Source organism: Haemorhous mexicanus, chromosome 3 (genome assembly GCF_027477595.1).
Source record: "Haemorhous mexicanus isolate bHaeMex1 chromosome 3, bHaeMex1.pri, whole genome shotgun sequence".
In the NCBI taxonomy this organism is placed as follows: Eukaryota; Metazoa; Chordata; class Aves; order Passeriformes; family Fringillidae; genus Haemorhous; species Haemorhous mexicanus.
Genome location: NC_082343.1, coordinates 25,738,097 through 25,765,677, shown reverse-complemented (window position 1 = coordinate 25,765,677; position 27,581 = coordinate 25,738,097). Strand labels below are relative to the sequence as shown.

The window sequence follows — 27,581 nt, the reverse complement described above, 5'->3', positions numbered from 1 at the left end:
CATAATATTGAGGAAATTATGAATATGTAGGAGGGATTTTATCTTTTTTCTACAAACCACATGTTAACAGAAGCAGATATAGCATCCAGTTTAAATGTAAAAGAAATACAGATCAAAGACCCCTCAAAGAAAACAAGATTGCATTAATAGCACGTGGTGTAAGATAGAAGATCTGGGGCTGTGTGCTACCTTTAATTTAGAACCAGAACACCTCTTGTCTCTAGATGAAGAACAGATTTTTATCAGCCAGATAAAACTGTAATGGGAAATTATCTGATTTTATTTTATGCAACTACATAAACAACTGCTTCTACTTTGAAATATTGCATTTACACAAATATGAAGTGTTGTGCTACAGGGATTTGGAAGAGACTGGTTTGGAAAAACTGCTTTTTGAATGAATAGGCTCTTCTGTGGCATGTGAACAGACCACAGGTAGCACTTGATCAGCCTATGTAAAACTTCTTATTCCAGACAAAATATTGCAGGTCAAAAACAAAGATCAGCAAATTAAGAAGGTTTCACTTAAAACAAGAGTTTCTGGCATTTTCAGATTATAGCTCTTCATATAACAAATCCTGTGAAAGTAATCATTAGAGAGATGACTAAGGAAATACCATGCATGTAGCTGCATGTTACTGTTTCAATTTTACCTGTCTATTATTCAAAAATGAGTTAGTTGTTATACTCACTAGGTGGGGATGTATACTTGTTTCAATTTACTTTCTGCTTCAGCTGCTTTCAGACGTTTCTAGTTGAAAAATTAACACATTAAAATATTTTATTACATTAAGGTATGACATTTCATAAAACTGCACACAATACATCTTTTAAATTATTTCTATTTTGTGATTTCAGAAGAGCTTTCAAAACAAGTGTAAAAATCTACACAATGAAAATCATGAAAAACAAGCTCTTGGTTTTTAGTATTAGTTTGAAATCCTTATATGTTGTCCTTCCCAGTAAAACTCACAGGCCTCACATATGACAACAAAACTGTGAAAATGACAATGACAGCTTACATAAATCACATCTATATAAACATGTATGACACTGTGGCTACCCCTCATTGCAGAATTAAGTAGAAACTAAATAAATGAAATTGTGCTCCTCATCAGTCATGCAACAAAACCTCTTGGCTGCTCTGTCCAGACTCAGGCTGAGCTTTTATAACGCAGTACTGGGAACAATAAAGTCCACTGAGTCTTAGAAATACCTAAACACTTACTAGCATTAAATGCCATCAACACTGTGGCTCAGGAGCAGCACAGTAACAGCACAGCTGAACTACTGTCAAGATAGTCTGTGAATTTACTAAATCACTACTTTCTTCATCCTTGCAACAAACTCGAACCATTTTGCATTTCTACAATGTTGAGAAGTTTTAGTAATTGCAATACATTATACAATAACTAAGACAACAGTTTTTTCAGCAGTGGCACAAGAAATACAGAGTTCAGGGGTCCACAGGTTTTCCAAAACATTTGTATGCAAAAGATGAAGAAAAAGTATTATTTTCCTGCGCTTTCTGTACTCAAGACATTGCTTCTGTTCACTTGAGAGAAAAAAGAAAAAGCAAGAGAGAAAAGGATTTGAATCATGGTCAATTTCATTACAGAGGATAAAAAAAAGGAGGGGACACATTTATAGCCAGCAATAATAAATCAGAACTACCTGTCTTTATCAGACGATTAAAATTCAGTCCTTCATTTCACCTGCAACAGCCAATTCTCCTCTCTGCTGTACTCCCATTTTTTGATATCCAACTTTTGCAAGGTTTATAATCCAGGAAAATATTTCCCACCTTGAGAAAACTATCAGGAGATGACTGTGCTCTGAGAGCCCCTTGCCTGAGCCACGAGGTGTGTTACAGGGTTATTCAGCTTTACTGGCCCAGCAGTCTGACTAAACCTCCTGGTGTAACCTGCTGCTCTTCTCCATTTCATTAAGTTGCCTCTGTGCTGTCCATTTATAAAACTCTCACTTATAAAACTGCATCTTTAAGGAGTAATGTGTAACAAATAGACTTCTAATCAGTCCATGCCACCATTAAGTAATTCCTGTGCAATGAGAGCTCTTTTCCATTTCTCTCCAAAACAGGTTTCGTGGTTTTTTTTCCTTTTCCAGTGAACAGCTTTTTGCTGTTCACAGATGCCCAGTTGTTTGGAGTTACAGAAGTGAATCCCATTGACACTGCTGGTACAGTTGCAATCTTTCCCTAGTGCCAGACTTGGCAATACTGCTCTACCCTCAGCAGGCCCATAGAAAAATGCAAACAGGTCTGCTCTGCCTGCTTGGGTCAGTTTTTACAAGAGCAAGGAGAAAGAACAGCAGCAGCACCATGCTCCAAGTCTCATAAAGTGGTAGTTTTTAATCTGAGAACAATTCACAGCTCCAGCAGAAGAGCTCCCAATGGTGGAACTCCCTCTGCTAGACAGCAGGACACAGGTTTTCCACAACTGTCTCTCATTCCTTTTCTTATTATATCCAACAATATAGAACTTGTTTGCAGCTTGACAGAAGCATGTGAAACTGCCAGGCAATGGGTTGCCACACATTCCTCAGAGCTTCCTAACAAACTGGTCCATTCTACAAAAATGAGTAAATCTCACTGCACACCCACCATGAGCAAAAAAGAAAATACAATAATGGACAAAAAAGGATGAAAGTAGCCCTGAAGCACTGTCAGAATGTAAAGGCATGTGTAGGTAGCTGTATTAAGGCCTGATGGCAGTGTCAGTGAGAAGTGACTATCTAGATATTGATTAAATTTTAGCATGCTTTTTGTACTGGCATGGGGGTTGTAAGGAATGCAATTTAACAATTGCTTTTCTCCTTTATTTACTAAAGGGAATGATATACTGCCTTCTAAAAAAACAAATCATGCAATGGCATTTCAGTATAAGCTATATTTTTATACAATAAAGCTGGCTAACATTGGTCTCTAAAAGCAACAGAACATGCCACAGCTGGAATTCTCACTGACATACCAACTTGTAAGTACTGAGAGAGAGGAAAGGATGCAGAAAGAAAACTACCAATAGTTGCAGTTTCTGAGATTAAACCTCTGTCTGTTGAAATCTTAGAGACTGAACTGGTAAAAGCTGGAGGCTGAAACTGAAAATATTTAGACAAGAAACAAAGCACCAGGTTGTAAAAAATCCCTGGAGCAATGTAATAAATTACTGGAGCAATGTTACAAAGAGAGCCGATGCTTTACCTGGAAAAAAAATTTACATTTTAAACCATATTTCAAACAGGTCTTACAGACTGCATTGTAGGGGAGGTCAGACTATACTAACCCAGTTTTTCATGGGGTCTAATGCTAGCATTGAAAATGAATGTTTGTGGGTTTTAAGAACTTTTGTTAAAAATATCAACTTACAAATATCCCAAGAACACTTCCCTAAATTAGTACTGTTTTCAACAGTGGAAATGAATAAATGAGAGTCAAATATAATATGTTGTTGCAGAAGAGCAATTTAGCTACCATTTAATATGTTCACTATTTTCCTCTTATGAAGTCTCAGTAAAGTCTTTTCCCATTGAATCAGACTTTCAAGGGGAACACCACAAATAAGTTTTCATTCAGTAGAATCAAGCAATCAAACCTGGCCTTCCTCAAACACTGTATATTACATAGTGGTCATGAGAAGTGCCCTGTCACCAGGAATGATTACCCAAGGCTGAATTACTTTTGCTAGACAAATTCAGACAACTTTAACATATCTTCCCTTCACTTTGACTTGAAGGGAAGATGTTCTCAGAGCAAGGTGGTAGCAGTACCTCCACTGCCATTAAATCACCACATTTATAACCTAGCAAGAATAACATTTAGTAAAAATTATGATAAAGAAACCTTTCTTATGCCTGATACAACACATCCAATTCACACCAAGAAATAAAGATAGTTAAAAACAACTTTTCATATTAAATCACACTAATCTAGAACTCAGAGATTGTATTTTAAGATTCAAGTATGTGCACTGACCTTTTTCATCTTCCCATTCCCACAAGTCCCCCTGCCCCTCAAGCATGAGATTTAGAGAAGAATGACTGAAATTTCCACTTTATTACTGAATAAATTTTCTCCCTGAACTACATCCAATTATCACTGCTTGTTCTTTTTGGGGAAAAATCCCAACAGATATTGTTTTGACTGAACTGCATCAATTTTTACCATTCAAAAAAAAAAAACTAAACAAGGGCATGATGAAGTTCTGATCCCTTCTTAGGAAGGATTATAGAAATGTTAACCAGGATAAAAATTAAGCATTTGGCTCACGCTGGTTTTATTACTGATGATCACATATGTGACCCTGAAAGAGTCATGTAAACAATTCCATCCTGAGTGTATTGCCATGGTCTGAGTAGGATGTTGGAGGTTTATTTAGTTCCAAGTAAAACACAGGCATTCACCAGAGCATTAGAGTTGCAGATAACCATAAAGCCTATGTGATTTTCTTGTAAAAACCCTAATCCTGTGAAAGGATATGCAATCCTAACACATACACCTTGATCATTGTTGCAATAGAATCATAAAGAGCTCTAGAGAACTACAAAAGGAATCTTAGTCTTTCACCAACTACTCCAGAGCAAGTATTTCAGAAAAAAAGTCACATTTTTATCTGATTCTTAAAGATAATCTGTTGCCCAGCCATTAAGAGCTGACAAGATGCACAGCAAATCTCTGTTGACAGCACCTTTCTAGGATAAAAATCAACAGGAAAAAAAAAGGGGTTTAAAGTGAAAGGAATAGTGACAAACCTAGAAAAACATGCCTTTATAGGGAACATATTATATTCTATTTGTATTATCCATAGAACTAAAATGTCCTAGTGATACTGCAAGACTCTACCATGCAGCAAAATACCTTTCCCTTACTTTCCATGCCCTAACAAGATGATGGAGAAACAATTTCAAATAAACTAGAACAACCTGAAGTAACCATCCCTCATTAACTTTGAAACAAGTCCAAAGATCCATCTAATAGTACAGCTGTAGTTATTACAGCATAAAAATTATTTTCAATACACTTTCCGTAACATCACCATCAATTATGCGGCAAATAAAGGAGGTACTAGATTAAACATTAAATTAGCAATTAAAATGGAGTCTTTTAGAGTATTTTATGGTCTAAACCAAGGAGTAAATATATAAAGAGTCCAGTATATAAAAAAACATCAACACTGACATTTTGCCTAAACCTGCTAAAAATTTCCCAGTATGGGTACCCAACATAATCTTAACATGCTTTTGCTCCAGAGCAACCCAAACAGTTGACCATTCAATCAGAAGGATGAACAAACCCACTGTAAGCAGAATGGTCTCAGTTTTGAAATGCTGGTAATGCCAAAGTAATGCTTTGTCCAGAAGTACCAATTAAGGGTTCATAACACCAGCAGCCACTGTAACACAATGTATTTTTGTGCTTCCTCCAGTCCCACGGCAGAGTTTCACAGTCTAAAGCATTTGCTCTGCAGCCCATTTCCATCTGATCCCCCACTGAAGGAGGAACCAGGAATCCCTTTGCTTCAAACCAGCATAGAATACAAATAGGTTAAAAAGCTCTTCACACCTATGGGATACAGAGCAGGCACCAGAAGATGTGACAATGCAGCCTGTAACAGCACTGCTCTATACCCCAAAAATATTACCTTAGACCTCCCATCATGTATCTTTTCAAGAACGCAAACAGATTTTTATGGTTTAACAAGATCGCTTTTTCTAAAGAATGTCTCAGAGTGGTTCATTCTGAAATAGTCAGTGAATTACCTGCTGCACGTATCTGTCAGTGGTTTTCCACATGTAGTAATACTCAATGATGCTAGTCAGCGACTTCCAAGGGAGCTGAAAAACATTTGTTACAAGTTAAAGTAGTTCCAAGAAATTGCAATGTCCACTTCTTATTAAACACATGTTAAAATCAAGTATAGTTGAGAAAAATACTAAAACCTGAATGTGTTAAATAACTGCATTAGAATCCATATTCAAAAAACCACATATTGCAATTAATGATACACAACCATTAACAAGTATGCAGAATTATGGTATCACACCTCCAAATCTAAACGTAATTTATTCTGTTTAAGCCATATAGTTATACAAAGTGATCAAAACAGAATGCAGATTTCCATCAGGAAACACAGAAGGTAATCATCTCTTTTATAAAGTATGTTGTGTGTCCATTGGAGAATAACGTTAGGACTAAAAGAAATTATCCTGACAAGACTTTGCTCAAGTCTCATGATAATTTTACTCTTAAAAAATACAAAGGATACCATACATAGCTCAGATTTTTCATGTCCCATAACAACTCAGCTGCTCATACATTACCACTAGTTTTGCATAAACTCCCACATGCTCTCAACTATTATCGAGAAACAAAAGGATGCGAGGGACAAATGTTACCCTGAGCAACACAAGTGATACTGACAATAAATATTTCACAAAAATCTCTGTACAAACAAGGTACCTTTGATAATGACAATTATTTTGGGTGCCCACATTCATCAGTAAAGTAAAAATGTGTTAACCTAAGTGCAGGGGAGAAAATTAGGAAATAATTTTTAATTATTACCAAATAATCTATTTAACTCCACAAGACCTTTCTATAATTTAAAATAGTATGTCTCATCCAAAATTTATGCAATTTTTCTTCGTAACTTGGAAACGTTACTAATTTGTGTGTTGTATTTTCTAGAGGCATGCGTTAATGCAAATATTATCTGCTTTCTAGAAAAGAGGATGGTGTTTAGGAGGTTCCAGAAAATACAGGTGTGGAAGCTGATCTTTCCAACCTTAATGACCCCACTAGGCAGCTTTCCGCATGTTTTAAGCCAAAAAAAGTTTTCTGTGCCTTTAGTTAAATTCCTAAAACACCAGAGGAACACCTTCTCAAACTGCCTCTCCCTGCATGCAAGAGCTCACTAGTTTGTCAAGCTGCTGGATTCAGGTTCAGGGTCAGAAGTGTTCCACAGTGTGTGAATCCCTGAACATTTGCATTTGATCCAAAAGCAGCAGCGTATGAAATGCTGATGTCTCAATAGTAACACAATTCAGGTTCCTAAAATCCTTTTGCTTTCTCAGGTAAATTATGCCTTGAGAGAAATCTTCCCTCAAAAAGGCCAGTGACAAGATGTGTTTGGTGTGAGGTGACAGATAAAAGGATTCTCAGTCTTCAGGTCCACATTCCCCCTGGCATCCAGGTGAAATGCTGCCACCCCAACTACCTGCCATTGACAATTAGTACATTTTAGCATATCCATATTTATTTTCCTTTCTGAATATTTATTAGCATGTTCATGCTACAAATATTTGTCATTTCTCTAGAAAATACTTTAACCTGTTTTAACTATGGCTGTGACACCACTATGTTCATTCACTCAGTAGGAATCTACAATTAAGGGAAGGTTATTAACATGCTTGGGCCAAATAACTGTAATCTTTCTATACTTTGATTCAAAACTTGGAAAAGCTGTTTGGCAGACTGAGTATGGATAAGCTGTATTCCATTTACCTATGCACTTAATGCTCTGAACTACCAGTGAAGCTGTGAACACCATAGATTAATACATTGTCATTACCAAATCCCATTATTGAGAGAGGTAAATATGCTCATCTGCACAACACTTTTGAAGGAGAAAATTGGAAAAAGCTATCAGGTCTACAAAAACAGAGAGAGGAGAGTTTTAAGTTTCTTTAGTTTCTCCAGGCTAAAAATAGACCAATCAAATCAGATCAGCAAGAAAAAATTAGGACTATAGAGCATCCCAAAATGAACATGGTAATTTTAAGGCATGTTTTCACAATTTTCTAAAGCTGGAAAGCAGTTGCTCCTGCTTTCTATAAACAGTCCCTATTCTTGATTACCAAGGCCTTTCCTGCCATACCTGAGATGTGATAGTTATAAATTTGTGAAAACTGTTGATAATGAAAAACTAAGAATTAACAAGTATAACATCTTTGTCTTACTGTTAGGAAAATAGTTACATTTGGAGAACACAGAATATCCATTCTTTTCCCATTCTACTACTCTGGGATGTGAAATAATTCAAGCACATCAAGTAAATTGGATTAGTTTATCAGGTTTAGCTTGATTAGGATTCAGAGTCTTAAAGACAGAAGAACCTCTCCTACAAGAGTCAATGAGTCAAGAGCTGATGAAATTATTCAAAAGCTAGATTGGTAACTTGATTACAATTGAGCATCTCCTATCTATGAAAAAAACATAAAGTCCTTTACACCATTTAACTTATAACAATCTTGCTTACTAACATTTAGTGTTTGTAGCTTAATACTTGAGCTGCACATTGAACATCAAACAGTGGCAGTTCCCAGTAACTGCTGGAAAAGTAAATGAATCTGCCCTTTACAGAGCTGTCATGTAAGGGCTGCAATTGCAGTAGCTGTGCCTTGCAAATCTGGGCCAACACAGAAAAGGCAACTCCTGTGGGATGTAATGACTCAGGCAGGTACTGCATCACCCTTCTGCTTCAGCAGACTGCTACCAGCCCCTTTCTGCCATGCCACACGACTTTCTTGCCTGTCCTGTGGCACCACTGAATGACTGCTGAGGTTGGAGTTTAATCTCAGGCACTGCAGATTTAATTTTATCATTAGATCCTACCTGGAGTCCCAAACAAGTTCACACATACACTATCAGCCCATTATCTTCTTTGCCATTGCTCTTACAACACATCTGAGAGTACTTGGATACTTATCAGAAGTAAACTTATCAATGGCTTGCCACTGAAAAGAGGGAGGATAACAGATGAAAGTGCTATTATGGAAAATCACTGCTTACAGGCTACATAGTTATACCTACCTCACCTTGCAGAAACTTTCCACATATCCGTGATCTAAATCTCGAAGGACTATTTTCGATGATTACTTAAAAAGCAAATGTGTGTTTTCAAATCCCTGCACTTTTAGATTGCTACATAGGAAGTGAGAACACATACATTTTACACTAGAGAAATGAAGAAATCCCAAGACTACACAATGGCTAACATAATTGAAAGATTTCAAATTACATAGAATTAAATAAAGACTGTGCATTGTTCTTAGTACCATATAAATTGAGATATAAAATAGATGTTATTCTAAGGATGTTTTTAAAATGACATTTTACCAAGGATTTAAAAAAAAAAAGTGACTAAGAACACATAATATCCCTGTTCTAACTAAAATAAGCTATAATTAATTAGTGCCCCACATCCATTTGTGCTGCACTCTGACTCATGGTTAAGGTGCCTTCAGTAGACTGTGCAATGCTATCACCAGATCTCTGAGCATCTCCTGCTTTGGGAGGTGACCAGGGCAAAATAGCTGCATTGTAGGAAGGAAGATGTAATGAAAAAGGGTTGGTATTGGGACAAAATTTTATCAGAGTATCCAAGACAAAATTTTAACATTATAAGCAGCTTCCAGTAAAGTCATTCAAATAGCTAGCATTTGAATATTACAAATGCAGAAGCAATTCTTGCAACACGTTACTACACTGCACCACTTTAATGCAGTAGTAGGTAACACAGAAATTATAGAGAAAATAAAAATACCATATAAATAAAAGAGACAAGCCTTCTGCATGCTTGATCACAAATTGTGTTAGGACACAACTTGTAAACAGCCAATAAAGTATGTTATATGCTTAAGGCATTTTCAAAAGCCCAATATTATATATTAGGAACCATTTAATTAGAAGACATAGCTCCTGAACTATTGTACACTTACAAATGAGACCCATTTGTCTGTATAAGAAATAATAAGGAATGCAGTTTGCCTTAAGATTTCTGTTCTAAAATATCTATAACTATTGTTTTTCAGTAATATTTTCTTGAACTTAAAAGAGCTGTTTCAGCCATGATGCAACATTCAACCTCATATGATCAATGTAATGAACATTTTCTCCCTTAGGAATCTCAAAATTAAGCATGCAGATGTAATACATCTATTAAAATGTCAGTTCCTTAGAAAAACAATAGCCTTCACTTCCCACCTTCATTCAATTACCTGTTCCATTTCAAAGGTGAAAATGAAGGAAAGACAGCTCATTGCCAAGCCTCCTCCCACTGTCCTGTAAGGACTTCTGTCTTGTAAGGACTTCTACATTTACCATACTGTACCTTTTTTTCCCCCCTCACAAAGACTATTAATAAACTTCTGCAAAGAAAATTTAAACATCTGAGTTCTCAGTCATGCAGCATGAGATGAATGTGAAAATCTACTTCAGTCTTAAATAATGGAATTCCTTTGGTTCAAATCTTCACTTTTTCACGAAGCCCAACTTAAACATGGTAGAACAGAGGAAATATTTTTCCTTGAAAGAAAAACGCTCTCCATAAAAATGTGAAAAAAAATGCAGCAAATTGCTAGCAATTTTAGCAATCAGTGTTAGAATCCATTTAATTTCATTGCTCTGCATTAGAATTAGCAAATTAAAGGTTTACTGCCCTATAGTCTGATACTTCAGTACAAAAATGATTGTAGTTAGAACATATTGGAAAACATTCCTTTTACTTTTCAGAACTGCCAAAACATCTAATATGTCAAAACAACTCCCTGTAGTACATTTTAAAACCTATCTGAATACAAATTTCTCTCTGCTAATCATAGTAGGAAACCCCAGCTTTCCAAAAACACCCAGGGGAGTCAGCCATGTAGCTGCTAATGAATTTCACTGGAAATTATGGAAACACTCTGCAAAGTTCCTGGACCTTTTTCAGATGCTTGCAAGATCCTTGTAAAAATCCTTATTGGAGTGTCTCAGCATGAGATCTCCTACCTGATATTAAACCACTACAAAGATTGTCTTCTGTCACCATCTTTCCAAACAACAGCACTGAACAAGAAAGCATTTTGACTTTCAGCCAGATAAAATGTTAATCAGATAAAAGACACGTTAATCACATGTATCAGCTACACAGATATCTCCCCTAACTAAACCTCCCCAACCTACAGAAAGCAGCTATGCTCAACCACAGCAAAACACAGCTGCAGGAAAGGGCACTGCTTTCATACTTACAAAGTCTTGTCGAATGTCATTGAAGTCCTTGCCATACTTTTCCAAAGCCTCCTCAAATAAGCTAGCTTCTGATGCTGACCACTCCTCCATTTCATCTCTGCACAAGACAGGCCCCCCCAGGGGCACCAGGACACCAATGGCACTGCTCAGATCATAGTTGTGTTTGTGCAGTGTGTCCATTGCATGAAACTGGCAGGGACAAGGAGAGAATTAAGGCACGTTTAAATTGACACCAGTCCATCTCAGTTAATGCAAATTCAATATATTATTCTCTAGAAACCAAGCAAGGAGCCTCAGTTTTTTGCTATTAATTTAATTAATGCTAAATTTAGAATCTATCTTGATATCATATTTTTCTGCTGTGGAATATGAGGAAAATAAATGGTTTATTACTTAATCTGGGAAAGGAAATACCTTAATAAAATGTTTACCAAAAATGACATTAGCTTATTAGTTCCTGAAAATTACTAGGAAACATTTCTAAAGAATCTCTTGTTGGCAGAAAATGGTTCCAAGAAACCCAATAAAGACAGTGGCATGTATTGACTGTGGGGCCATTTTCAATTAACAGAAGCTCTAAATAATAACTAAACAGCTGCTCAGACATCTATGAGCTCAATATTCAATTGCTGGAGAAGGAAGACATTTACTGTTTTCATTACCATCATACTGAAAGTGCAGCAAGATTTTTGCCCCTTGCTAAACACTGTTATCACAGACTGGTAAATAAGATTTCTTTGGTTGATTCCCTTTCTGTTATAAAAGGGAAAAACAGAAAACAAACAAATTAGAACAATCTTCCCACTGTAGGTAACACTGAATGCCCCATTGCTAACCAATGATGGGGAATATAAAAAGTAAACAAATCTGCCCGTCAGGAAAACGAGCAGCACACAAGACACATTTCTGACTCAGGGTCCCAAAAGATCCCATCAGCACAATCCAAGTGGCTGTGCTGGAGGAGGTATCAGAGCTATAAGTGTGATTATGTCTGTGACTCTCCATCAGTCCCCTCCCAATGTGTCTCACCATAGTGCTGAGCTCCACAAATAGCATGAAACTCTCACAAGGCCACAAACCCAGCTATGAGAAAACCTTGCAAGGAAGGAGCACTCCTGCATTATGTGTCAGTACAGCAATTCCAGCTGAGCTTCTGCATACAAATCCAGTGCAAATAATGGATTTTTCTTCTTTTTGCCATCTTCTATCAATGACTATTGTCTTTCTCCAATGTTTACTATAAGTCTTTGAGTGCTATCAAGCACGAGATTCTGCAACTGTTTTGTCTGCAGGAAGCAATGTCACTATTATTCTGCAATGTATCATTTTACTTACGGTTCAATCAAATTCACCAGCCTAGAGAAAAGCCATTGTTAAAATCAAATAATGCCTAAAATCCATCAGCTTCATATTAGAGAATGCACATTGAAATCACTGATTTATTGCTTACCATTCAGGCAATGAGTAAACCAGGTCTAAAGATTGAACTCTTACAGTAGATGTGCTACTGAGGTTTAAATCTTTGTTTAAATTGCAGCCTTCATAGAACAGCAGTACACACAGGGTGTTTTCCAAGCAGCTGCTGAATCCAGACCTATTCACTGACACCAACTTTGATAAAAATGACAACAGAAGTGATGACATCGGAATCTTGCTCTTGCTTTATGTTCATTTTTCATCTCTAATAAACACCTGACTCCAGAATGCTTTTTTTGCTATAACTGAAGAAAAGATTTATACTGAACTCTGTGCTTAAGTGCCTCGCTGAGCTGTCCTGTGACAGAAGACCACTGAAAAGTTCTTTGATAACAACTCTGCCTTCTACAGGTTTGTCAGCCCTGACCTGCATCAAATTTCCACACTGCAATGCAAATTGTGGTAGCAAAAGCATGAGAAGCCTGAAGGCATTAGCAGAGGCTGAGAGAAAAAGTCCTGGAATATCTTCTTTTTATCTGCTTTACCTGAAGAAGCAGGAGGCTGGGAGACCTAGCATTGCTTCTACCAAACAGGAGCCTGAAGGACAGAGAAAGAGCCACCCTTCCCAAAGAACTCTTGCCCAGAGCATGCTGTCCAGCACAGACACAGGGGCACATCAGAGGAAAAGTGTTAGCCATGCAGCTAAGAGGCAACTTCAAGTCCAAATATAAGCAGGTAGAAGAAGAAACTTTCCACCAAAAGCTCAGAAAGGGCATGAAAGGGCATCCTGCAACCAGCCACACAACACAGCTCCCAAAGCAGCTGCCATTCCAGAGTGAGCTGCCTCCAACAAAGCACTCAAACTGGAAACTGACTGTGGGTTCTCCAATTAAATCATACTTTGAGTGTGTTTACCTTAGGAGTCACATATATGGAAGTCTAATAAAAATCATTAAAAAGACACCATCCAAAATGCAAAGGAAAAGACTGCTCATACTTTTCATTTTGAAGAGACATCCAATATCAGATTTAGGTCCTTACAGTAGGTCACTTAAGCTCTTCTGAACAAACCCAGCACAAGGAGTAAGTGATGCCATCAGCCTGCTTTGCTTTAAATGGCTTTCATGGTGAGTATATGCACTATGAAGTATTTAGGAATCTGAAACAGAAGGTCTTCCAAGTCTCTTTCTCTTCTTAGAGATCAATTTTCATTATGAAATAAAACACTGCCTTTGAGAAGGCCAGAAATGCAAGTTTTAGTTGGTTGTCTCACAATTCTTTACCACTGTAAGAGAAGCACCTTCACACCTTATCATCTAAGAAGATGAACACACATTGTTTCACGTCTTCTGTAGGGTTTTCTAAAAGCAGGGGGTTTCCTATCTTGTCTCATTACCTTCCCTATGTTTTCAAAATAAAGGAGCATGAAAGCAGCCTCTCAGTTGTTATTCATCTGCAAGAAATGTGTACATCAGCCCTGGATTTATCTACATTCATCATCTAGGTTTTTGGTTTTTGTTGTTTGTTTTTGGTTTTTTTTTTTTAATATCTGTCTGTTTACAGTTATCTCTGATTAAAACTAAATAGGATTAAAACTTAATTAGGAATACTGGAAAGCCACAGGTGTGGCATACACAAATCCCATTAATATCACCTCAGGTACAAGGGTTACCTGCCTTGCATTAACAAGATAGATGGTATCATTTTCTTAGTGCTATGCACCTATATGCAAAGTATAAATGAGATACATCACAAGTTTTGCAAATGTCTCTACTAACTTTAACTGCTGCTGAAAATATGCTCCCAATTAACATGGAAATGTCTGAAAAAGTAACTATTATAATGACAAATATGTCTTTTCTTAATTTAGAAGGAAGTACGTTGCTAAAAAGCTAAAAATGTAGGGTTTTAAAAAGCTGAGGGGGTAGGAAAATGAGAAGAGACAGACACAATAATTAAGCCTAGGGTGGCTCCTTTGATGCCTCATTAGAAGATATGCCTTTCATTAAGTGTAATGGAACTTAATGGATCATTTGCAATGGAGAAACATTAACATGGCACTCAAACAAAGTACCCCTTTATTAGCAGCATTGCACATGTACTTTCAAAAGAGAAATTGCCATAAGGATAAATCCACTCTATTAAATACTGAATAAAGGATGCAAATAAAGAAGGGATATTCAATATGTAAAATTTATTAGAAATTCTTAATCCAACAAAATATTAATAAAATGAAAAATGTTAAGAACTATTTTGATGAAAAAAATGAAGTATTTAATATGAGCAGAATTGTGCTGGTAAAAGTCATATTAGCAACTGTGAAACAGAAAATTCATTTTGAGCATTACTGAAAACATTACATTTTGCCCCTGCCTTCATGATGCTATCATAGTCCAGACTAAATCATTTTCCTGTTCAATAGCCTTTAAGTACACTGCAAAAGTGAACTTTAAAAAAAATATATTTTTCTCATCATAATAAAAGTTATTTTATCTGAAATACAATAATTGTCCCACTGAATCAGACCAAACACTCATTTAACTAAGCACTGTGTCTCTTACAGCAGCACCAAGGAATATTAGCTAAAATATTCAGGTAAGTCTAATTACAGTCTGAAGTCAATTCCCATTTCATTGACCAGCTTCTACAAAGCTTCAGAACGGGGACATTTAGGAGGTACACCTTTCCCTATTCTCCTCAGTACTAATTTATGGCCTATATGGCTACATAATTTTTCTAACCTTTTTTTAACCTGCTGGTACTGCCCATTCCCACAAAATTTTGTGCAACTGAATTCTAGGGGCTCTCTATCCACTTTATAAGGCAGTGCCTTAGCTATTTTGAGCTAATCTGTTAGTTTTATTGAGATTCCTCTAATTCTAATACTCTAGTATCTGGTAAATAGCAGGTCTTCCTTATCCTAAACCATGTGATGGAGTTTAGGTACAAAAAGCCTAAAATAATAAAACAACAGTTGATTTCTTTGGAAATCTAAGTCAAACTTGATTCACTGAAACAGTAATATTTTTGGTCTCACATAGTGCTCCTGACATACTTTATTTACTGCAGCACACCTTCTCATCTCAGCTAGTATGATTATACAGCAACAAACCTGCAATCTTTTTTGAATATATTTTTCTTTGACTATATTTTTCACTTTCTCTAAAAGATGCAGGTGCTTACATTAACAGTGAATGGCGTACTAAGGAAACATAGCAGAAATATGCTAATTGAAATGTTCTTAAAAAATATGCTTACAAAGTCAGATTGCTGATCCTTTAGAAAATATGATGACATATACATCCAGTAAGTACAAAGAATTATCCACACAATTTTCAGTCAGCTTGATTACCACATAAATGACACTGCCCCAAATGAATCCCTATACAATGTGTATTATCCATTCTGCTGTGGGTGATCCACAGCTAATAATGCCAAGTGTTGCACAGAGTGATTACAAGGGCAGCACTGAGAAGCTTAAAAAAACCACAGGATTTTCTAACACAGACGCACGCACACGCACACACACACACAACTTGCTTGCAGGTATCTAAAGACAACAGGTACAAAGTGGGGACTTTGGAGCACCAGAGAGTGTTGAATTCATGGATATACAAGTTGTAGGATGTTTAAGAAGCCGGATATACAAGTTGTAGGATGTTTAAGAGGCCACCTACCAGAGTGATGTCTCGGGAAGCAGCAGCTGCACTCATGTGTAAACTGGGTTGCCTGACAGAACTGCTGCAGTCCAAGGCTCGAGCAAACGTGCCAACCGCACTGCAACAGAGGAGCAGGAGCAACAGTAAATACACAGAAAGATGGCATCTCAACTATCAGACTGTGCCATGTCTATAAAAGTGTCCTTTTCCACATGGAAGGCACATACTGTTACTGTTAAGTTTTCAGATCTTTGCTAAGAAAGAACAACTTGATAAAGACAAATCACTAAACACTGCAGCAAAAACTCTGACCTTCTACCCCCAAAAGTAACAACATACATATAAGAACAGCAGCTCAGAAACAAAAGACACAGAGAATTCTCATGTCACAACCTCTTAATGTATAGAATTTTCAATTAATTATGAAGTCAAAGGTTCTCCATAGTTTAAGGTTTACAATCAGGACTATTATTTCTAAAATTCCAATGCTATAATAGTGCATAAAAATTATAATTCAGATTAAAAAGGGAGTTCACCATGTCCCCGTGAGGAAATTAAAAGCATTTTATTCACTTCAGTGGTACATGTCTTCTACTCCCATCTTCTGCCTTTCATGGCAGTGAGCCAAAAAGAGCAGATTAGTTTCATCCAAGGTACCCCCAAAATTCCTGGTAGTGTCACAGGCTTCAAGCAATAATGAAATAAATGGATCTCTCAATCTACTTAATTAAAGTATTCCATTATTGAAATGGAAATATTTTTTCCAAAACTTTACTTTCTTTTCCACTTTTGTTGATGAATTGCACATGGCATCTATTATATTTAGACTGTTCTAAACTGTGTTTCTTGGAGAGTGGTAAATGTTTCCTGGAAGTACATCTATGTATCATGCACAGTGAAGGAAAAAATGCACAGAGAATTTGACTGGGCCCAGCCTATCATACAGGGAATGAGCAAAGATGCAGTGACACAAAATATTATCAATAAACAGATCAGATGTTTCTCCAGTACCTGGATTTGTATAATGACTCTTGAGGTGCATTCAGAAAAAAAACATTTATTGCAGTTATGACATAAGCCCTTCCAAATGCAAATACCCAGTTACAGATGTAACACAGTGCAATCCTCTGGCATAGGGACTCAAGCCTCACTCAGCAATTACACCCCACACAACTTACAAGTGCAGAATTATACCAATGGTGAATGTCACTGACAAATAAACACACTTTGCTGTATACTATAAATCTGATATTCAACAGTAAAGCAATGTGCACCAAGACTAACTCACTGAAGTTTTAGATGATCATGGAGAAACAGATAGTAAAGTACGTCACACTTTTATCTTGAATCTCAAAAAATTTATTACTGAATGCATGTTTCAGTACTTGCTGCCACAGTCTTACAAGTTAAGATTTAACAGCAGTGATTCAGACCCTGACATTAACTGCTTTTCTAAAGGCAGTGGAATAAATAAGGGATATTCAAATAAATGTTTTTCCACAACCTTTGCTCCCTCTTTGTGGGGATGGCAAATATGAGACAAGAACACACACACATTTTTTATTTTCTTTTTTTTTTCCCCTCAAAGTTTGGCAGTACATAAAACAGTATTTGTGGACAACTCACTCCCAAGAATAAGGCTCTGCTATGAACACATTTCCTAATAGTCTGTCAACCCCTTTCAACATGTTGGCATTGATAAGGGCTGTAGCTAAGCAGTCTTTCCTGTGATCCTTCTGTCCCTACAGCTCAAACCAGTGAATGTGGCATGACTGCATTTCCCTTTCCCTGCTACCTTCTTATCTTCCTTTTGCATAATTAAAATGATTTTCTTTTGACCATATTTCTAAAGTTAAGTCCGAGTATGCTATGAACACTACAAAAAATGTTGTCACAGTCACTCTCTGGCAGATCAAACTTTTGAGGCTGACTTCAGAGACCAATAGTATTTTGTTACTCAGAATGTAAAGTCAAAATTAAGAGACAATATAAATAATAATATACTTATTATATTAATAATAATAATAATTCTGAATAAGTGATAGAGAGGTAAGAACTGATGCATCAGTGGACATTGCTTCCAGTGTTGCACTGAGTAGAAGATTGCAACTGTCAGAAGAGTGCTGTGTGGGATTTTGGAGTTTGTGAGTGCAAAACAAATTATTAATAAATAAAACATGCAAAGACAAAATAAAATAATGAAAACAATAGAAATAAAATAATAAATACAGCATCAGACAGAAGAAATATGATAATAATAAGAACAAAGCAAATAAATACAACATTAAAAAAATGCAGGCAAGTGCACCATTTGGGGTGTCAAAAGTGACAGGGGGTGGGGATGGTACAGGACACAAACTGGGGGGTCTGAAGGTGTGAGGTGTGTGTATGTCTGTGGCTCTCTTGAAATCAAACTAACTTCTAGTTCTCCTTTCCATAGAAACTTGTGAAAAACAGTGAATTTCCAACTATGCAGAAATTCTAGCACAATTGGCTGTTAAATAGTAACTAGGTTCAAAACTAAGTAGTGATATACAATGTTTTATATAATCTAGTGATGCAATTCACATCCAATTTCAATAATTACTTTAGAAATCACTAAAATACCTTATTTGTTACGTTTTTCAATTAAAAATACAGCTATGAGGTATATATTGAAGCAAAGGTCAAAATCTACATTTGTCACTTTTCCTTGCATGATTTTTTTCTAATTCCTCCATTCAATTGTTTTAGAAAAGGAACAAAATAAATAACTAAACAATGCCATTTCCAGAAGACACAGCATTGTTTTCACCTACCTAAAATAAAACTCAGTATTAAGCCAATACAAGCTAAATAGTCACACCCTAACCTCTCACTTTTCTTAACAAACTTTCAATATTAATATCTTATTAAGCTTGTACAATTCAAAGAATAATTGTAAATAGTTAACTGAAATTATATTTAATTCAATAATAACAATAATAAACTGTCAACCCAAAAAACAGTGCTCAGCAAGCTACTTATGAATTATTCAATGTGTAATTAAAATACTTGAAGTTCAAACAGAAACCAACACTCCCCACATTTTCCAAAATAAGCTAAAGCCAAAAGTCCCACAGACAGTGATTTACACAGGTGGCAGAGAGATAGACAAGACAAACAATTGGGATTATTAGCAGGGAGATCACTCTCTGCACAGCCTGATCAGCAAGCAGCTGTAAGAGCCTTAAGGGGTTAGACCCTTAAATGATCCAGTGTTACTTTAATTTGGTTTTCCATGGCTTAATTATCTTAAAGAGCAGAACCAAGAAGATTTATAACAGATTGCAGATGACAACCATACAAGCAAAACAAATGGATATAGTCTAGTGCCAGGATCTGAGATTATGGAATAAATCCACAAATTCAGCAAAACTCAACAAGGTCTATGTCCAAAACACTTGAGAGATCGCTGCAGTTGCTATGCCTGTGTGCCCTACATTTAGGCAAATTTTCAGATTAGCTTTTGAACACAGAAAATACATTGCTCCAAATTACTTATAGCTCAAGTCTAAGGCTTTAAAGGAAATTGTTCGAATTTTTGCGTAAGATTAAATAGTAGTTGTCAAAGAAATTAAGAAGCAGCAAACATAAAAGACTGTCCTAACAAGCTTCCAAAGGTGTGGTGGCTCATCAGTAACTGGTTCTGAAAAGGGCTATTATTTACCAAAGAAAATCTGGAACCACTGCAATTCTACATCAAGATTAAAAAACCCTCAGCTTCTTCCAATAGCAACAGCAGTCCAGCATCAAATCAGATCCAGAAAGTTCTGGATGCAGGCAAGTAACTCTCAATTTCCTTCTACCTTGTATTCGTGAAAATCCAGCTGAGACATAGATCCTTCTCAGTCTGAGGATGTTTATTTCAAAACTGTCCCCATCTGTGCATACACGAATCTGCAAATCCACAATTCTCCACAGATTCTTGCAAACTCATGAGTGAGACCTATGCCTCACCTCTGAGCTAATATTGTTGAGGAAAACAATTAAGTGACCTTTGGTGGTTTTCTACATATAGAGAAAGGAAATCTTTTGTATTCCTTGTCTTTACTCCGCTGTTCCTCTTCATACTAAATTGGAAACAGTCCTAAAAAATGACATCTTAGACTGGTCTGAACTTAAAAAGCAACAAATTAATATCTGAGTGCTCTTTAAAAGAATATCGTGATACTTAAGATATTGGATAGAAGAAAAAAAAAAAACAACTTAAGTGAAGACACATGCAAGCAACAAAACAGTAATTGAAAACTGTAAAAACACATGAGATTTTTGCTACTCAGTTCTGCAAAGTCTGACCTGCAGAATATATTCAAAGTAAAAAGATGCTGTTAAAAAAGGTGTTTTCTTTGCATTTCTAAGCAACTACCTGTACAGTGCTATGCTTCATTATTATCACTTTGGATATTTACAGCACAAAAGGAGATGGCATGATAAACATGAAAAGTTACCTGCCACTATTCTTTTGCTGAAAGACTCTCAAAGTTAGAGTGAGCATGGCATGATATATAGATGTATGGGATGACCATACATTTCATTGTTATATGAATGGAAATGAAACATATGTGAAATCTTTCCTATTCAACAGAAACAGAATCCAATAGGTAAAAGTAGTTTAATTCACAGGATGTTATTTAAGGCATCATCTCTATGCCATCCTGCAATTTCACAGTCACAGAGGAGGAGATGGTCAACCCCCTAAAAGCAGGTCTATGAAAAGTCTGCTATGGAAATTTATTCTTTATACTGAAATAGATCAAAGGTCATGAATAAAAAAAAAAACCTACAAAAATAAATTCAGCTCCAAGTCTGAATTAGTTTTTTTCAAGTGAATTTGGGTCAAGAAGTGCAGTAATACAAAACACACAAAGGAATAAACATATACTAGCCAGGCATGACAGGCAGAAACACAGAATTTTTGATACGCCTGGTAAACTTGATGTGAACATATTTTTCCTTTTTACTGCCAAGCCATCTGCCTACCATTAGATGATGTAATTCACCTTGCTAGCAAACATCCAGTTTTGTGAGCACAGCACTGGCATCAAGATTTTTCACCATTTTTGCTGCATAATTTTATGTTGCAATTCTGCCATTAAATTTAATTACCTCTTTAATGAACTTCAATTCCTTTTACTTCTCAGCACCTCAAGAGAAACCAGAACATTATAACACTCAAGACTCAAACCAATATCTTTTATGTATTTATTTTCATTTATGAGCTTTTGGGAATCTGGCCTACTGCCACTGACTACAATGAGTTATTTCACTAGAACAGAGCACTACTTTTTGATCACACCTGTAAATGTTTTTACTCATGGTTCTCACTTAATGAATGCATTATTTTCCTCTGTATAATGAAAGACACCTTGCCAGTTGAAGCTGCATTATGTTCCCTTCCCCACTGTAAGATAAATTAATATAACAATTATAGAGCATCTCCAAATACACCAACATACTGTGAGCACTTATAACATAGTGGCCAACAAAAATGAATATAATCAATGTCCTAGAGCAAATGGAAAAGTGGGAACAACACAGGAAGGATCACGCTCTAATTTAACATGACTAACAAGTAATTTTCCATTCTTCTATGGTTTTACGTCAAAAAATAAGCAGGCATTCAAATGAAGAGAAATATGTCAGGTAGAGGTATGTAATGCCATTTTAAAGTCATAGAAATCAAAGTACAAAATTTTGAGGTAGAGATGCAATGCTTCAAGGCTATTTTAATCAGATTTCAAAACTCTGGTTTAGTTGGGAATAAGCTGGTACCACAAATGTCTGTTAAATACCTTCATTTAGAAATCTATTCCTTCCAGAAGACTATGTTGGTAATGTAGTTAGATGAAGCAGAATAAAAGAACAACATTCTTAATGGTTTCACTGAATCATAAAGCATATAAATGGAACCAGAATGTACCAAAAATGTATCATGCAATGAACTGTAGACCAAATTAGCAGATAGAAAGACAATTTTTAAAAAGAAAGAAAAAAAAAGGGTCATTTCTTCAGCTCTCAGCATCTGTCCAGACCAGAGCCCACACCTCCTATTGCATTTGAGACTGGGAAGGATTTTTTTTTACTCTGAAAACCCAAAAAAAAGACAGGACTATTATGTTACATAGACAATAGGAACGCTTCCATTTCCTAATACTGTGCAGCTTGGGACAGAATTAGAAAAAGAACAGAAGATCTGGCAATGAAATGAAATGAAATGAAGTACTCCTTGTATATTAGTAATCATAAGAGACTGATGACTGGAGGAAACAGAGCTCAAATTAGGAACGCTGTACCCAGAGTTTTTATCTACTTCATTGTAGCCAACAACAAAAATTTATCTCATGGCATACCAACTGGTTTCCTATTAGAAGTTCCACACACTCACAGATATTTAGTCCACAGGACTTGATTAGAGTTATGACTAAAAAAAATCTTCTCAAAATGTGCAGTGGGGACACTAGGCCCTCAGCACCAAATGTTTCAATTCTACACACCCATTTTTGCTATACTAAACTATTTGTTAATGTGAGCAGATCTAAATGGAGTTTCAGCTCCTCAAACTCCTGTCCTTTGAAGCTGGCAGACACAGAATATGGCCAATGCATAGCACAGAAGGCAAACTGGTTGGTGCAGCTGTATCTTATTTGAATGCAGTAGAAAATGCTGTTGGACTTTCCATTGTCACAGCACAAGCATTACCCAAAAGCCAACTCAAACCCAGAATACATTAGTCTGAGGCCTCAAGCTTCTCCTAACAGATGCTTTTGCTAGTTCAAGCAAGAGTCTTTACCCAAATTATGCTTCAATAAGGTACTTTCAAGATTTGTGCGTCAGGAAAGACAACTTGGGGAAGTCAAGTTTGTGGATCCTTCCACTTTTTTCCAAATCTCCACCATTTTTGGGCACTGTTACCTCTAATTTCTGCACAGGATAGGCATATTCTTTCTTTCTACCCAGGAAATTATTAAATGGTAGAGCTTAGTGAGAAGCCCAGACAGACCAGGCATATAAAACATGAGAAAAAGGCCTCTCATTCCTGAGGCAGTAAACAAACCCTGTAAGACCAGGAAAGCTACGTGTCCAAGGTAAAAATATAAATATACTTGTAAATGGGCAATACAAATAAAAAGAGTATTTAAACACTTTCTGAAAAAAGCAACAAAACCGCCTGTGAGATTGAAAAAGCTAAAGCATTTAAGGACAAAAGCAACTCTTCTTTCAACCAGATCAGACTTGGAAAAGAGAAGAAATACTCAATTCCTTCGAATCAGGATCTAAAAAGGATCACTTGAAAATGCTTTTAAAATGTCAAGCACAATAGCATACACATATTTAACAAAAACTACACCTGGGAAGGTACTTAAGAAAAAATTATTCTTGTATTTTCAAATTTGCAGAACTAAACATAACCAGAGAAAGATCGTTCCAACTGGAAATCCAGCAGGCACAGCCAATGCCCAACGAACCACAGTTAGGCTGAGGCTAGCAATTAGCAGAGGTGTCTGTAAGCACTGCTCACCACATCAAAATACCAGCTCTTCACTGTTTCTCAAGCAGCTTTTAATGGTCCTGTATAATGGCCCAGTACAAATCCTGTAACCACACAACACCCTGAATTGAAAGCTGCCACCAAATCATCACAGAACTGGTTCTCCAGAAATTCATAAAAAATCTGTCCCAGAAGCCACTTAGAGCATCCTGTGAATACAAGTATATAGGAGCTTGGAAAACCATTTCTGTCAGTTGAAAAGCAACTTCTAAAGATGAATGGGGTTCTGTGCAAGAACATCCAGAAAGCTGCACCTGAGTAATACCTGATTACAGACCAGGTACTACTCTTGTGGTATCCAAGTACCCCAAGACCTCGGACAGTAACAATTAATCAGCCATGATCCATTGTAACAGAAACCATCTTAACAGAAACGTATTGACTTTAAAATAAATGCAGTCTTGGTCAGGGCACAGCATTGCAAAGGATGTCTTAAACAACAGGAGGAGAGAAGGATATTCTTCTTTATATATTTAACTATTCTCTGTTACTTCCCATCAGGCTGCTTACTGCTACATTCCTCTGGGAACATTTTTGGCTCCACAGAACACTACTTCAGCTCCCCAGAGTGGCTGACAAACAGTGAGTAGGGGAGTTTTAAAGCAATGAATGCACTCTTCCAAAATTCCCAGTCTCCATCCAGATGTTTCTTTAGGGCACACCATAATAAACTGGCCATACATCTCCAGGTATTATATTGCTGGTGAAAAAGTAGTTCAGATTCTTGGTTTCTATGGAACATCTACCAGACCCTGTAACTCTCTGATCACCTGTTAACACCTAAACCCCTCTGTCTCACATGAAAATTCAACAAAGGCAGGTTAAAATTTTAGTACTTTATAGGAAGGATACAACACTCCAAGTGGAAGAGTAAGGAAAAAAATCAAATGAATCAGCACATGAACTGTAAATGAGTAAATCAGCATCCAATATCACTATACACATACGGCAGAAAATATAGAGCAATTTTTTTTTCTTTTTTTTTCCTGAAATGTTTTTTCAAAAGGGAGAGAGAAAAAGAATCCCAAAAGCTAGAACCCATGTAAAAGGATAATTTGCCTAAAAAGATTTGAGATTACACTCAGCAAGCAGGTTACAGAAAAGAGAGGAGATGGATTTTTTTCAGGATAAAATCTGTATGGGAACTGTGTTCTCTGCTGATATTAGAACAGTACCTTTGTAACTGTGAATTAGAGAAAAGGCAAAACCTGCTGTATCCTATGAATGTAGAATTGTCCTTCAGTAAGAAACCTACAAATTTAGGACGGTTTTTATTACAGTAGATAAATAATTTCTAAAGGTATTAATTAATTCAAAGCACTTTGATATTGTCTTCATAAATCTGCATAATCATGTTAATTTATAAAATTGAGCTGACTTGATTTTTTTTACTAATTAAATACATGACTTCAAAACTTTTTTCAATATTCATCCAAAATAAACATTCAGCTTACATGCATAAGTGGCAAGCTCTACACCCATTTCACTTGTTAACATTATCTTTATTTCTACTCTTAACCTCTATTTTACACTATCAAATTCCAAGTACTGTAAAACACAAGACTGTATTATTATTATTACTATTAGCACTGAAATAATTTACTCTGAGGGGAAAGCAAACTAATATCTCCATTCAAAGTATCAAATTTCTATAACCTGAAATACAGGGAGTGTATCATTATTCCAAAAATCACTTTCTTTTTCTACCTCCTGTACTGGTAGCTTCAATAAATATACAAAGGTTCATGGTCTGATTTTCTCTTTTAGCTGACTGTGGGAAAGAGAAGGGCTCACAAAATGGCAAACAGGATGAATAACACAATATAGGGGAAAGAATAGTCAGTAGAAAAAGGAAAAGGATTTTTTACAAGAGGATTTTAATCTTACCGTGCTACAACTAAAAACTGGTCAATCTGACGGTCAGTAAGGGGGCTATCTGGATCCCATACTTTTACTTCCAGCTTTGCCTGTTCTCTGTCATCTAATTCTCCTGTCAAAAGGTAGATGGGACAAAACACTCATTACTCACAATGTTTTCCTTTGTGTAGTTCTTGCACGATGTTTAAAAGAGACATTGTACATTTTTAAACATACACACACACACAATTAACAATTATCAGCAGTTATCCAGTTATATTCCATAATGCAGCATCACCAAAATAAATACCTTCCCTTAACATCAGCATTTCAATTTAAGGAGACATTCTTAGGAGGTGAAATACCAATGAACCTTAATAAAATGTTATTATAAAGTTGAAACCATACCCTAAGTAACCAACCAGTGGCTTCTTTAAATTGCTTGTCTAGTATATCAAAGTTACTGTTGCACTTCAGCCACACTAAATTTAATTTTACACTTAATCAACTTAAGCAATTAAATTCTATCCAATTTGTATTCTATGCCCTGAAAAAATAAATCATTATGCAAGAATGCTGTCTACTGTATTTAAGCATTTTTTAACCTCTTCAGCCACTACATTATATGTACTGTTAAAAACAAGGAAGTTACTATATACTGTAACATCATCTCCCAACCTCATTTATGTGAACAAAACAATTTGTGTACATGCACATGGCTGAAACAGTGGGGGTGGTTCCAAACTTTATTTTGCTCTATGTACACAGTTACAAGAATACGATTTGTACTGCATGGAACAACAGTGAAGTGTGAATTTGGTACAAGGATTCACATTCATAGAACGACTTGATCTTGTCTTGCCTACTACACCAATAGCTCCTCCTGTAAAATGAGAAACATTTCCGAGGCTGATGGAGGAAGCACCACCTATGCTACCAGTACGAGGAGATTTTCCTGTGGGACGTAGCCAACACATTTGGGGCCACCAGAGATGACAACAGTCAAGTCAGAATCACTGCCCTTCCCTGCTGTGTTAGAATAGGATTGTGCTCCTCCCGCAGCCAACATGTGAAAACCACTTGTGTTTAGCTGGTTGCCAGTGACTTTTACAACCTACTGCAAGAATGAAAACCTGTGGTCAGATCCAGCCATTCCACTCCCTTTGGAAATCTAGGCTGCATAGATCCCTCTCTGATCACACAGAAGATCACTTTAGTCTGTGCTGTTTCTTATGGCTTAATGAAAACAGCCAGTCTAAACATGCACAGTATCATCAAGACAGGAAATAACCTGTACACTTAAGAGACTGGAAGCAGACTGCAAACCAAGCACTGGCTCTTCTGAAATCACATCATATATGATGACTTCTAGCACATTGATTCTGGGAAGAAATTAGCATGTGGTATATATTTATCCCTAGCAAACACACAAGTTAGAACTGCACCATGCTGTCTGGCTAATGTTTCAGGAACAAATTTCACAGTCACATTCTCAGAAAAACACAGTAAATTACTTTCTTCCAATACAGGCTATAAAGCATTGGCTGCCTAAGGGACTTCTGTTCAAGCTAATTCACATCCAATACTGAAGACAAACTGTTAATTTCTGGCATCTTGGAAAGCATTTTAGATCTATAAACTTTTTCTATCGATTGCACACCTGTCAATACATTCATTTCTTCCATCTGTGACAGACACATTGTGGGTGATGTTCTACATTTTATAAATATTCTCTGAGCACTTCATTTCAATCTGTTAATATTTAGTTTTTAAATACCTTTAATGTTAGTTAACTATTTCAGGACAGTCTGGGGATCAAACATTACTCTGGTAGATTATATTTCTCACAAAGAGAAAAAATCATACAAACACAGCACCCGTATTCAAACAAAGCAAGTCTTTTGAATCAAGTTTGCAAAAAGAATTAAAAAATTGCGATACTACAGATCTTACTTAAATTAGAGAAAATGAAACAATTGCTACTATAAAGTGTTGTAACTCTCGAGAAAGGTGAATCTCAAATATTGCCAAGCAGCATTTTGTAATGGCAGTA

The 27,581-nt window shown here is 36.3% G+C and overlaps 1 protein-coding gene across 1 annotated transcript in view; it reads right to left on the bottom strand.

Moving 5' to 3' along the window:
* The window catches only part of MTA3 (metastasis associated 1 family member 3), a 137,103-nt gene that overhangs the window by 57,781 nt on the left and 51,741 nt on the right, over positions 1-27,581 (bottom strand). Inside the window, exons 7-11 of the mRNA XM_059841159.1 lie at positions 25,559-25,661; positions 16,120-16,219; positions 11,027-11,215; positions 5,776-5,850; positions 693-751 (exon numbers count right to left, since the gene is read on the bottom strand). Of these exons, the coding sequence (XP_059697142.1) occupies positions 693-751; positions 5,776-5,850; positions 11,027-11,215; positions 16,120-16,219; positions 25,559-25,661 (526 nt within the window). The remainder of the gene's footprint in view (positions 1-692; positions 752-5,775; positions 5,851-11,026; positions 11,216-16,119; positions 16,220-25,558; positions 25,662-27,581) is intronic.